Source organism: Natrix helvetica (genome assembly GCF_964273705.1).
Source record: "Natrix helvetica genome assembly, chromosome: 1".
Lineage (NCBI taxonomy): Eukaryota > Metazoa > Chordata > Lepidosauria > Squamata > Natricidae > Natrix > Natrix helvetica.
Window position 1 is genome coordinate 66,918,675 of NC_138548.1, and position 13,925 is coordinate 66,932,599.

Sequence of the window (13,925 nt, forward strand, 5' to 3'; positions counted from 1 at the left end):
AAGAGACTGAAATACTTTTACGTCCTGGGAAAGTAACAGTACCTTCTTGATTCATTGGGATACAAGAAGGGAGGAAGGTACAGCACTATCATAGTTGCAAAGAGTATAATTACCTCTATTACTACAGATAGTCTTTGACTTATGACAACAATCAGGCCTGGAATCTTAGTCATTAAGTGAAGCAAGATATCTTCACTTATTAAGCAAGACATCATATGATTGCCTTACTCAATTACTGTAATCTTGTCACTCTTGGGTGTAGTTGTTAAGTGATATCAGATGATCCTTAAGCAAATGGAGTCCAAGGTAAGGAATATGGGACTGTGGGGGAGGCCCTGGACAGCCTGGCACAACCTACAGTACCCACTGATACACAGAAGTCTGGTGTTGCCTTATAAGTCTTAGGTGACTATCTGGTCCAGCAATACATGCAAAGCACCCCACTTATCTTCATGGTTTTTCTTCAGCGGCTGACAGACCCAACCAGACTATGCTAAGTGTGACCTTCCTACCAAGGTCATCTTTTGCCATTTTCTAAGCAGGTTCTATTCTCATGATCCTTCAGAAGCGTTCTTCTCCAATAATAAAGAAAGGATTAGCATTGAAATAAAAGAAGACTTTCAAAGGATAGTGAGAATGGAGCCCACCTGGAGAATGGACCAACGGAGCCTAAGTAGGAAAACCACATGCACATAGTCTGGGCAAGCCTATCAGCAGCTGAAGAAAAACCTTGAAAATAATTGGGACATGGTGATAGGTTAGGTAGCCAAATGAGGCTTCTCCAACCATGGCATGTTTTCATATAACGGAAGGGACAGGTGGGCAGCTGAGATATGAGTACCACATTAATTCCTCAGGAGGACACTTTCCTTGTGAATTTGAACTGGATGCATTCTAGACAGACAGAAATCAGTTGGAGAATAGTAACAATTTCACAGACTAAAAAAATGTAATTAAACCATTTAATAAATGTGTTGGCCTGAAAAGATATTATCGGGCTCCTCCTGATTTTTGGACTGACATGGTCTCCTCTTATAGAGAAGAGCTGTCTGATGCTAATTGAACTCTAAACAAAGATGAGCCTTAGCCAAAAAGAACTTTTGCAGTGATGGAATATGCCATATCACTCTTGGAAAATAACGCTGCTACTGATTTATTTATTTATTTTGTATTTTAATGTTCCCTATGTTTGGTATAGCAATAAAAACTATTCCCAAATTTTTAAAGATTTGTGATTTGCTTAATTGTTTGGTGATTTAACTGCCATACATGCACTCTAGGATGCTTTGCAAAAATTAATACCTTGGTTTTATAATGATTCATCTCCCGTGCTTTCTTAAAACACAATTGGTGGCTAAGCACACAAATATTGTTTTAATCTTACTGGTGTTTGTGAAAGGAACACCCTGAATTACTTAGTTTGGCCACAAGAAAATTGATATATAGGCATATGTGTATCGCAGGAAAACATTCTTCCAGAGTCTTCTTAGAGTTTGTATATTAACAGAAAGAACTATTTTTGTTTCGAATTTCTTCTTCAGTCTTATTTTAGAGATAAGATGGAATGTAGAACTTTTTTTTTAAACGTATATAACTCAGAACCTGACTTGAACAATACTTTTACCCAGATGTTGCAGTATACCAGCCTGGTCAAAATTAGAGCATCAAACTGCCTGTCCATCTGCCAAAATAGGTTGCCAGATAACCCAATCAAATAGTTTGTGTTTACCTTGTTTTCTTTTTTCTTTCTTTCTCTTTTTTTCCCTTCAGTCAGTATCAACACCTGGAGACTGCCTTGCAGTTTTCCTGGCAAGATTTTTTGGAAGTGGTTTGCCATTGCCTCTTTTCCAGGGCTGAGAAGAAAGATTGGTTTAAGGTCACCCAGCTAGCTTTGTGCTTAAGGCAGGACTGGAACTCATCGTCTCTGTTTCTAATCTGGGGTCTTAATAGCTACACCAAACTGGCTTATATTTAGCATAGAATTTGCCTGAAGGACTGATGGGTCAGTATATGTGTACCATAATGGCTAAACTCCATTCCTTTAGCCGTTATGGTACCTTATATACCGACAAACACAAATCTGGAAAGCTAATTCCTTCAGCTGCTATGTCATTGGTAAGCAAGTTAAGACATCCATTTAAATATTTTTCTGTGTTATATGACTTTGCATAAATATGCAGTCAAAATAGTTAATCAAAAAAAAACAATGTTAACAGTAAGACAACTTCTTTTTAGGAAGACATCCTATCTTTGAAAACTCTGTATTGTTTATTTGACAAAGTTGCTTAATACTGCCTGAAATGTATGTTTGTTTGTGTATATGTGTATATGTGTATTATACAAATTTATACTCTGCAAAAATGCTAGCTATTGAATTATTATAACTTGGAGTGGGAATAGCACTGATTGTTAAAAAATAATTGTGAAATACAGTAATGGCAGTGGGAAGTATTCTGCTGAGTGCTCTATTTCAGAACATGCACAAAAGTTAGACATACAAACAGGCCATAGACTGTTCCAAACGGATGAATTAATTTTTCTATTTTGAAATTTCTACTTTCTGAAGACAAAACTTAAAAGGAAGCCAGACCTATGTTTACCTCCTTTGTATGTCATAGTTTAAATGTGATGTTTTATGTATACACTCATTTTGACAGTTGAAAGACCTATAAAGCAATTATATAATTGCATCAAGTATTAAGTAGAAGAGATAAAGGCTTTTAGAAACCTCAGAACTGTTTTAATCATTGCATCACCTGAAGTTGAGCTGCAAAATTATGTCCTAATTATTTATAACAAGTAATTAACTACATAGGCTGTGGAAGATTTTCAGAAATTATTTTCCTTTGATTTTTACACCTACACATAGACAAATACCCCATCATTTTCTATTTTAGTAGTTTCCACAATTTAAACATTATATTCTTATTGTTTGCTTTCTGTTATATTAGTAGTGTGTGTTTTGCAATTCTAATCTTCACATTTTTCTTTCTTTATCACCAAACTAAGCCTTTTGAAGCTGAGAAATTTTTCACAGCAATATTGACAGTATTCACATTTGCATGATGACAGCCAAGGAATGGAGCAGTAATTTTTGAAATTGCAGAAGTATTTAGAACACTGATAAAAGCTGAAATATATTTTTGATGGATTGAAGTTAAGCATACATGATTTTTCCTGCTGTCAAAAAGCTCTGAATTTAGTGAATATTTGCCTGCTGTGAGAATGCAAGATTAACATCACAACCATCACCCGGGCACCCAAACCCTGCAATTTAATAGCTTTTTAGGTTCTTTCCTTTTTCTAAACAGCAATTAATCTCATTTTAGTACAATTTTCTCGTTTCTGAAGTTGCTCATTGAATCGCTGTTTTGTTCATATTTGGCTTCAGCTCCTCTGCATAGTCATTAAAGTCCCAATTAATGTCACCTTTAGCTGAAGAGTACTCATTTTTATTGAGAAAATGACAGTTGCTGCCATGAGTAGTGCAGTGTAATATACATTAATTGCCCTGTAACACTGGTAATTACGAGTTTTTCAAGCCTCTCAGTAAACTGTCATGCCTAGACAAGACTGTGCTAAAATAGATTACTCATTAGGGAGACCTGTCCTGTTTTCTGTTGGGTTCTTAGTGTTGGCTTTAAAAAAAAATCTTGAGCTTGAACAAATAGTTGCCAAAAGCAATTTCCTACAACAACATGTTTCTGTTGGGTTCTCCTCCCGTCACTTAAGTATGTGGTCAGCAAACAGGCAGGGTACAGTAGACTCAAGAAATGCTGAAACGTGGATAGATTTTGCACAGTGCCCAGGACTAATCTTGCTAGTTCTTAATTCAGTGTTGTTACTCTATGGTAGACTGTGTTAAAAGAGATAGGTATTATTATACTACGAAACAAAAATTGCTGCTGACAGTGTTTGGTTACAAAAATTATATCACTCACTGTCAACTGTATTGGATTCCTAGCCAAGTATACCCTAAATTCAGAAATTAGTTGATATATATATATATATTGAATAAGAGTGCTTTTGGGGATTATCTCTTAGATTCTGGATTGCCCGGCTCAAAAATGAGTTAATATAAATGAAATGATTGGTTCTATATAACAGTCTTTAACATGTGTGATATCACCAGTGTGCTTTAATTTCCAAATAAATGTTATTTTAGTACAAGCAGTTGCAATTTTTCCCCTTTCTTTCTTGGGGGACTTCTTGTTATATGTGTGTATTAACATAAAATAATCACTTCTAAAGCCATTGCAGTAAAGAACTGGAAACCTTTGTTTTATCTTTGTTATAACACCTGCTTTAGGCAATCTGCTCTCTTTTTCTTCCTAAATGAATTTTGTCACAGCCTTTCCTATTCTCTTATAGTGATGAGCTAATGAAAGTAGATAGTACAATTTGTGCTGACCAGGTAGCAACTGCCAGCACACAGCTGTGGGTAGTTTAAAGAAATAAATAAAATATAACATTATATCACTGATTTACCCATTACCCAACATTAATAGTGAGAGACCTTGGTGTGTTTATCTGTTTGTATTGGTGTGCGTTTATCGAATTGTTTATGACAAGACTAATTGGGGTAATTGTAGACACTGAAATTACCTGTCAACTATATGTAACCACACTCCCTTTCTTTCTGACAAATGATGACAACTGAGGGACCCCGTAGCATTACTCATGATGGCTTTTCGAGTGGTAATAAGGACAATAGGGGCTCTGGCTAATTTGACATGGACAGCCTTCACAACAAGAAGCCAGCTAAATGACTTGTCAGTGGGGGAAGGAAGTCAGAAAAGTAATGGAGTCCCCCATGGCGCTCTGACAGGGAGATGAGGCAATTTCAACAGAAAGTGAAAAGGCTTCAGTTTGTCAAGTATTTAGAACAATCAGAGAACAGCTAGAGGCTGGAACCTGACAATAAATTTGTGAACCATGGTAGCAGTTTCATATAGGTCAGTTATTTCATAATGGTTACGCAGCTTTTAAAGGTTTCTGCTTTCGTAGTAGACTTCACATCTGCCAACTGGTGCTTTATCACCTCAAATTTATGGTTTACTTTTATACAGTAGGAATAATAGTTAAGGTTATAGAATACATAAGTGTGAGACACCATGCTTTTCAGAACTTGGTGTGCTAAAAAAAATAAACAAAGATTGAAGTGGTAATACTGTGATGGCATCTATTACGACTCTGAAGTGTTAACGTTGGAGCATTGTCTGCAACTTTGATATAGAAGTAGACATATCTCTAATATGTGTTTTCTTTTTAAGGTTTTATTTTTTTTTATTCTTTATTCTTTACTGCATAGGTTCTTATTAAATGCTAAAAATATATTGATGAATGTAGACATGTGTGCTACAGAAGAATACCGTAATTTTTACTTAGCATATTGTTCAAAAATGAATTAACTCTTATTTTCTCCTTATTGTTTTGCTTTTGAGATCTTTGGTATTGAATAATAGAGAACATAATTTATTTGTGTGAATGCCATGACTATGACTTTCTAAAAAGAATTGGTTAACCATGTTTTAATTATGTTAATTACATAAGTGAAGGTTTAAGTGTTGTTAGTTACCACATTTTTAACAGATCTACAATCAATATCTGAGCAATTTATAAGACATAGTTGTTACATGAATGTATCAATCATAGAATCATGAAAATTTTCAAATGCAATCCTTACTAAAGAATTAGTTTTTCATTAGAAGGAAATCATTGAAGACTGATATGAAAGAAGAAGAAGAAAGGATTTTGTAGTCTGCAAGACATCTGTGATATTGGGCATTCCATATAAATTTGATGGGGAAAACTTATGTTAGCATATTAATGCTGTAACCCCTATTCTTATTTTCAGTCCTATATGTTTGTGTGTGTGTGTGTGTGTGTGTGTGTTTCATATATATTGACAATATATATTGTCAGTTAATGGTTAATCATACTACAGAATGTAGACCAGGTATAATAATTCTATTTACAGAGATATCAAGTTATGGACTTTTAGAAAAATGCAGAGAGTCTTTGGCTGTCAAGAGTCACACTGAAAAGTTTTGGCATATAAAGAAGAACTAAATAAATGCAACTAATTGCTCTTGAGAATTTAGCATTTGCTTTGCAAATCTTATATTAACTAACATACAAACTCAGTTTTGAACACAGATAAAGGAATTATGATTTTTCATAATTTTGACTACTTAATATTACATTGAGGAAATAAAATAGACTAGAATTTATCAAAAATTATGTAAGTGCTACATATCATCTCTATTTATCTGTATGTGGTTATAGACTGTATGGGATGAAGTCAATCCTTACCATAGGTATTTCAAATCAAATCATTATTTTTTCTATGCCCAGATTGCTTCTTATTTGTCCTTTATTAAGTGGTTTTTCTTCTACCAATAATAGAAAATGTTTTTGGCAAAGTAGAATATTATGAAACTTCAAGATAATGATTTGTACTCTCAGTGATAGCTGAATACTCATATTTCATAAGATGAGGTCAGATCTTTACCAACTGTTGCTTTGAGGAATTTTTCTCATGTAGAGAGTGGTGAATAAACTATTAAATTGCCTGCATAAAATATTACATTATTCAGCAAAACACACACACACACACACACACACACACAAGGAAAAAGTTTCTAGGAATCAAACTGAATGCAGATAGAGAAAAATATATATATACAAAACTAGCAATTGTGAATTTGGCTGAAATTATAATAAAATGTTAAAAGAAAGATATTCAGCAGGGTTGTTTTATCTTATTCTCATTTGGACAATTTTGATTTGTTTTGCTGTACCTTTTACATTTGAATTTTCTTTCTTGACTATAGATAGACTTTATGGAAGTGTTTTGTTTTGAATAGCCTTTGTATAAAATGGACTTAGTAATGGTAGAATAAGCATAATCAGTACAAATGCTTTATATTGAATACATAGAAGATCCTTTGCCAAACACACACACAAAGTCACACACACATAGATCATGATGCTCATGTCCATTTCTTGTGACAGATTTTTCTTTAAACATAGAATCAATAGGGGATTATTTCTAGAGGTATTTTATAGGTTCTAACTCGTTCTGTAGATTATGCAAGAATGATATGGAATAATCTTTTAGAAGTCAAATGTCTGCTCAGTCAACAATAATTGACTGAGACATCAATATTAAAAATGACATTAAAATGTGATTTATTAAAGGAATAGCTTAAAATCATGATCATAGAACCCTCCCTGGAACAATCATTGCCTGCTAAAGCATTATATTCCAATGTACAGTTTATCATGAGGGATGTTTATTACTCCCCTTTTTTCCAAAATGTGGAATTGAGTCTTTGTGTATATGCAAATATTTCTATGTGAACAAGACATGTATTATCACCCTAGTGGAAATTAGCTTTTCAGTGATATCTTCAGCTAACATGAAATAAGAAGGAATTTTCCACCACTCTTTGCATGCTGTATTGTTTGAACAGTTCCTATATATTGTACCATATGGTGTCTGTCAGCAGAACAGAAACTTTCTCCCATGTATAGTGCACATTTGTGGATTTTTCATAATGGCTCTTCAGCTCATAATCAGATATCCATGATCATGTATGAGAAGACATGCTATTAATGTGTATTGCATGACAGAAATACATGAGGTGGGATAATTCAACCTTTCAGAGTGATTATTTAAATTTGTTCAGTACAACAAACAACATTAACTGGTTAATTAAGAGCGGAATTGACACATCCACATGAATTAGATCTCCATTACCAGAAATTATTTTTATTTAAATCTGCTAAATTCAGTTTGAAAATAATATCCATTGTCATGTATTGACCATTTCTTGATAAGATTTTGGCTACTGGAACCAGTATGATATATGAATCCTCCTCAATGAGTTGGAATCTTGGTTATTTCTGAATGTCCGAGAGAAGTTTCAGGGTATGTGACAGGTACTGTATTTTAGGTAAGATGTCATTATGGATGCTAAAGTAGAAAGTACTATGGATATCTCAATTTCTCATGGAGCAAACTCAGTAGCTGGAAGACTGGTTGGGAGATAAATGTTACCTTTCAAAAGATGTAAAAACATAACTGTGCCTGTCATGGGACAGTAATGGTGGTACCAAAGACCCCACAGTTCAGCTCTGAGCTACAAGTATTCTATTGAAAGCACAGAATGCTTATGGCCAGTTCTTATCCACTTAATAGTCTCCTTGATTAAAGTGTTGTAAGGCATAGTCTTTCAATTTATTAAATGAAATTTACACATAACTAGAACTGCACATAAGTATTTAAATATGAATTCATTGGTGCTTAGTATCAGGTAAATGAGAAACACTCAATTCTCTACAAAATAGAGCATGAAATTAGGATGAGTTAAATTATTTGTTCTATATTATCATTGAAGTAGACATATTTGTCTAGTGAATCTATGGATTAAATAAATTAATATATTATCTTATTTACATTAGGAAATATGTTTATATTTGAACGAGAAATAATGGCACATATTCCTTATGTATTATAATAGTTTTGATCCAATTATGTACAGTATTCTAATCACTACAAACCATTTACAGTAACTTTATCAGTATAACATGAGCAAAATGATATAATCCAAATACTGCCAACCCCAAAATAATTAGATAAGACTTCTCAAAACTCCTTTCTAACATATTTATTCTACAGACTTCATCTTTTTAATTCATTATGTGTTACATTGCAGCTTTTAATACCCTCCTTCTGAAATGTCCAATTCAACTAGTCCTTTTGTATCAGTTCACGGTATACATTTTTCTCTTTTCACTCAAAATTATTTATATTTGAGAATAAATACATTTTTCTACTTTTCTGGGTTTGTTCATACTGCAGAATCGGATACAGGGAGAACACAAGGTTTAGAGTGAAACTATGTAAACTAAATAGTAGCTTCATACAATTAAACTGTCATTTAGAGAAAGTATCACTATTTTCAAGGACTTACTTTTGGGTAGACATGACTGAGGTTAGGTTAATTTTGGTATTTATTTATTTATTTATTTATTACTTGAACTTATTAGTCGCCCCCTCTCCCCACAGGGACTCGGGGCGACGTACAAAGGTATTATATAGCGTATAGAGGAGGTAAGAATAAATAAATAAGTTACAATACTTAAAAAGTTAAAACCCCAGTGAAATTAACCCTTAAAAACTAAAATTACAATTAAAAATGCCCTGGGCTGGGGAGGTTGTAGAGTTATGCCAGGTCAGCTAGTCGAAACAGGTAGGTTTTCAGCTTCATACGGAAGGAGCGAAGGTCGGTTGTAGTTCTGATGTCTGGGGGGAGGTCATTCCAAAGGGTGGGGCCCACTACAGAGAAGGCCCTACTTCTGGGCGCTGCCCTCTGGCACTCTCTGGAGGACGGCACCCGGAGTAGTCCCTCTCTGTGTGAGTGGACGGGTCGCAGGGATGTATGGGGCAGGACGCGATCCCGCAGGTAACTAGGCCCTGTGCCATGGAGCGCTTTGAAGGTGGTAACCAGTACCTTGAAGCGCACCCGGTAGACCACAGGAAGCCAGTGCAGCTCGCGCAGGATAGGTGTTATATGGGAGAACCTCGATCTCCCCATAATTACCCGCGCGGCTGCATTCTGGACCAACTGCAGTCTCCGGGTGCACCTCAAGGGGAGCCCCATGTAGAGAGCATTACAGTAGTCCAGGCGAGACGTCACCAGCGCGTGAGTGACTGTACGCAAGGCCTCCCGGTCCAAAAGGGGCCGCAACTGGCGCACCAGGCGAACCTGGTGGAACGCCCCTCTCGCCACGGCTGTCACATGATCTTCCATAGACAGCCGGGCATCAAGGAGGACGCCCAAATTGCGTGCCCCTTCCACCGGGGCTAATTGATCATCTCCGATGGTCAGCGATGGCATATGCTGGTTGAACCGGGAAGCCGGAAGCCACAGCCACTCTGTCTTGGAGGGGTTGAGCCTGAGCCTGTTGTCATCCATCCAGACCCGTACGGCTTCCAGACATCGGGACATCACTGTATCAATGTCTATTTGTATTATATGTATAATATAGATGTATTATATTGCATATTGCAAATATCCATACTTGTTTTTAGTGTTTCTTTTTTTTTTCAGTTTCTCTACTCATTTTTCCTCTATATTTCTTTACTTAATCTTCTACAATAAAACATATTAACCTAATAGGAGGCATATCTGGTAGAGAAATGCACAACATCCTCATTTCCCCTAGATCAATCAACCATGAAATAATTAAATGAACTTTTTGTTTTTCCATCAGATTGTGAAGAAATACAATACAATTGAATTTGTCCAGGTTTTTAAGTGGAGAGGGCCAAGGGAACATAAAAATGTGACCTAAGTATTTTATCTGGCCACATTCTCTTTTAACTACTTAAATTTCCTAAAGCACTTGATCACATTGCATTTTAATTTTAAAGCCATGTGTTCTATTAGTGGAAAGCACATGGCATTGATTTGCACTCAGAGTCCCAGTCTGTTTACCAGAACACAAGGCTAGCATGTACAACCTCTCATCTAGGTCAAAAGGCCTAGAGAATACATCTTTCTGAAACTTTAGCCTTGTGAAAACTAGAAGTTCTGATTAGCTCTGCCAGCAACCAATTGTATGGTTTCTTACTACCACTGATTATATTAGCCTCACATTTATCAACTACCCAAACACTTAACCTATTAACTTGAGAATTTGTTTGTTTAACAGCAATTGCGATGTTCAGAAGAGTCACTCCAGAGCACTGAGTATATTTGAAAAGACTGTTTCCCCCACTGGTTTATATTTATGAGAACTTATATACACAACAGTATTTTGAGATAGATATGCCTAATGTATGCTTGAAAATGTAAAGTAATTATGGTAAATACGTTTGTGAGAGCATACTTCAATGCATTTGTCAGTGAGGAAGATTAGATGCAGCCTCCTGTTAAGTATTCCTTGGGTTGCAAACTTAAGTCGATTCTCTTTGTTGTATGAAGCAACTAGTGTACGAATTTTAATATAAACTATTAAAATATGAACCATAATAATTAAATGATCTAACAGTGATAGATATTCATTAAATCAGGGACAGTATGGGGAGAGAGACAACACTTTAATTAAGAATTGGAATTAGAAAATTTTTTCATTTATTTATTAAAAGAATGAAGTAAACTATACTTATACATTTATTTCCTATTTCATTACAATTTACCCTATTTTCCACAAATTATTATTTTTGTAATAAAAAGTATACTTACTCTTTGCATAACAGTTACACTGTTCCTTTGGTAAAGATGTTTCCTCATCTTATTTATTGTGGATGCAAGCTTTTTTTCAAAACTCTTTAGGCATTACAGTTAACTGGATTATCTTGCCCCAAGTAACTAGAAGATTTTGATATTTGTCAAAAAGAAGAGTAGATATTTGTTTGCTTGGCTGTTTAATCAATTTATATAGTATCCAACTCACAAATTGCAACTTTGTGCAGATTACATAGGATTAAAAAAGAGGAAAATAACAAACCAAGTAAAAACAAAAAAAAAGTACAATGGAACTGGGCCAAAACCTATTCATCATCTCTACCATCATATATGGGCTCATCAAACTCCCTGGTCCAATGTCTGAGGGAAGAGCCAAGTTATCAAGCTTTATAAAAGACCAGCAGGATTGGGGCCAGCTGAATTTGCAAGGACATGTCCTTCCAGAGAACTGCCCCTGAAACAGAAATGGCACAACCCGTAAGCTTCACCATGTTCACCCTGTTAGATCTTGTAAGATGAACAGAAACCATTAGAGATATGTGATGGTTAGATTTCCCAGGATGTTGCTCTCACCCAGTCAGGCACACATATTAATAAGCCCAGTTTAAAGTGTTTGAGAAATTATTAGTCTCATAAACTTACCCTCAATTCTGCTTTTACTGTATTTGAGAATATAAAGAATGAATAAATGAATGAACAAACGAATGAGTGAGTGAATATATTCTACCATTAGCAGGGAGAATTGTCAGCAAATAGTGAGTAGATGTTACCTATAAATTAGCTAATGATATCATAATGCTGCCTTAGTTACAGAGCGGTTGTACACATTACCATTTGTATCACTGGCAGTTTTACCAATGCTTTTGGGGAGATACTGACCTCAGTTTAGATAAATAACTGATGAGTAATAAATAGTGCCTTTTGTCTTTTCTTTTGCTTTAAATAGCACAGGGTTTAATGACTGTGGAGATTCTCAGTTATCCAGGTCAATGTTGTCCCAAAGGTGCTTTTTTCCAGAGGCAACTGGACTTTCTTTAAAGACATTTTGCTTCTCATCTAAGAAGCTTCTTCAGCTCCTTGGCTGAAGAGTTGAAAAAGCTTCTGTGATGAGAACTGAAACGTCTTTTAAAAAAAATCCAGAAAGTCCAGTTGCCTCTTGAAAAAATCACCTTTGGGACATACAGTTTAACATAAATCAGACGTAGACTAGTTGTTGTTTATCCCCATAAAATCATCAGTGTAACTGATCTTAATGTATCATTTAGGATACTTTGAAAGACCTTGTTGAGGATGCTAAACTCATTCAGGTTATATACCACAACAGAGTAATTCTCTCTGAATCAAAGCCATGAAGCCATCAAAAGATCTCCAGGGGGCTTCTATTCATTTTGGAAAATTAGAACCCTGAATAATCAGCATGGTGACCATACAGAAGTAGTCTAGAAAAGCACTGTATATTTCTGATCAATGTAATAAGACCAGGATGGATCTAGACACAGAGAGGTTCTATCCCTTTGACTTCTATCAACATAACCACATGCACATACGCAATCTCGCATATTTCATGTTTTAACTTCAGGTCATACCCAGTCCTTTGTGTTTATGTTAACACTTAATAAATGCTCCCCCTAACTAGGATGACTTTTTTCCCCCTGCCAAATATCTGCATAGTGAGGAGTGACAATTATTCTCTGTGATAAAAGATATTGAAAAAAAGGATTGCAATCCGAATATTGTATACCACAGATATCTTGGAAGATTAGCTTAACATTAAAACATTAACATTTCTTTTTTTGAAAATGGTGATTTTCCTGTTGAATGTAACTTTTTTTAACACTTACATGAAGTTCTCTTTTCCTCTCTGTCTAACTGCCCCTTCATTTCCATTTTGTTCTCTCTCCATTACTTAGCACAGTTAATAGCAATAGCACTTAGACTTATATACCGCTTCACAGTACTTTACAGCCCTTTCTAAGCAGTTTACAGGGTCAGTATATTGCCCCCAACAATCTGTGTCCTTATTTACTGACCTTAGAAGGATGGAAGGCTAAGTCAACCTTGAGCCATCGAGAATTGAACTACTGGCAGTCGGTAGAATTAGTCTGCAATATTGCATTCTAACCCTGCACCACCATGGTTTAGTACTTAGACTTATATACTGCTTCACAGTGCTTTATAGTCCTCTCTAAGCAATTTACAGAGTTGGCATATGGCCCCCAACAATCTGGGTCCTCATTTTACCCACCTTGGAAGGATGGAAGCTGAATCAACCTTGAGCTGATGAGACTCAAACTGCAGGCAGCCGGTAATCAGCAGAAGTAGCCTGCAATATTGTATTCTAACCACTGTGCCATCAAGGCTCTTAACTTTTCTTCTTACCTTACCAGCATACAACATTTTCCCTCTACGTTTTAATATTTCAGCTAGAAAGAAGGAGCAGATCCATACTTGTGTGTCTTGGGTATTTTACATATGTGAGGGATTTACACAAATTGAGATCTGGATGGGGCAATCTTTGTGGGGGAAATGGTGCATTGCATAGGGGTTTTGTTCTCTCTTACCTTTTTGACAGGGTTAATATTTGGCCTTCTTTTCAGATAAATATGGTACAAACAGGAGACATTGGCAGCATTCCGATCAGCCACCATTCCCTTTCTCCTTTTC

General features: G+C 35.6%; 1 protein-coding gene across 2 annotated transcripts in view; it reads left to right on the plus strand.

Moving 5' to 3' along the window:
* CDIN1 (CDAN1 interacting nuclease 1) overlaps positions 1-13,925 on the plus strand; it is a 150,367-nt gene that overhangs the window by 109,527 nt on the left and 26,915 nt on the right. The window contains exon 11 of one of the 2 annotated variants that reach the window (XM_081955776.1): positions 11,489-11,745. The exons of the other annotated variant lie outside the window; for it this stretch is intronic. Coding sequence (XP_081811902.1) covers positions 11,489-11,654 — 166 coding nt within the window. The 3' untranslated portion in view covers positions 11,655-11,745. Of the gene's footprint in view, positions 1-11,488; positions 11,746-13,925 lie in introns of those variants that run through there. 2 annotated transcript variants of the gene reach the window in all.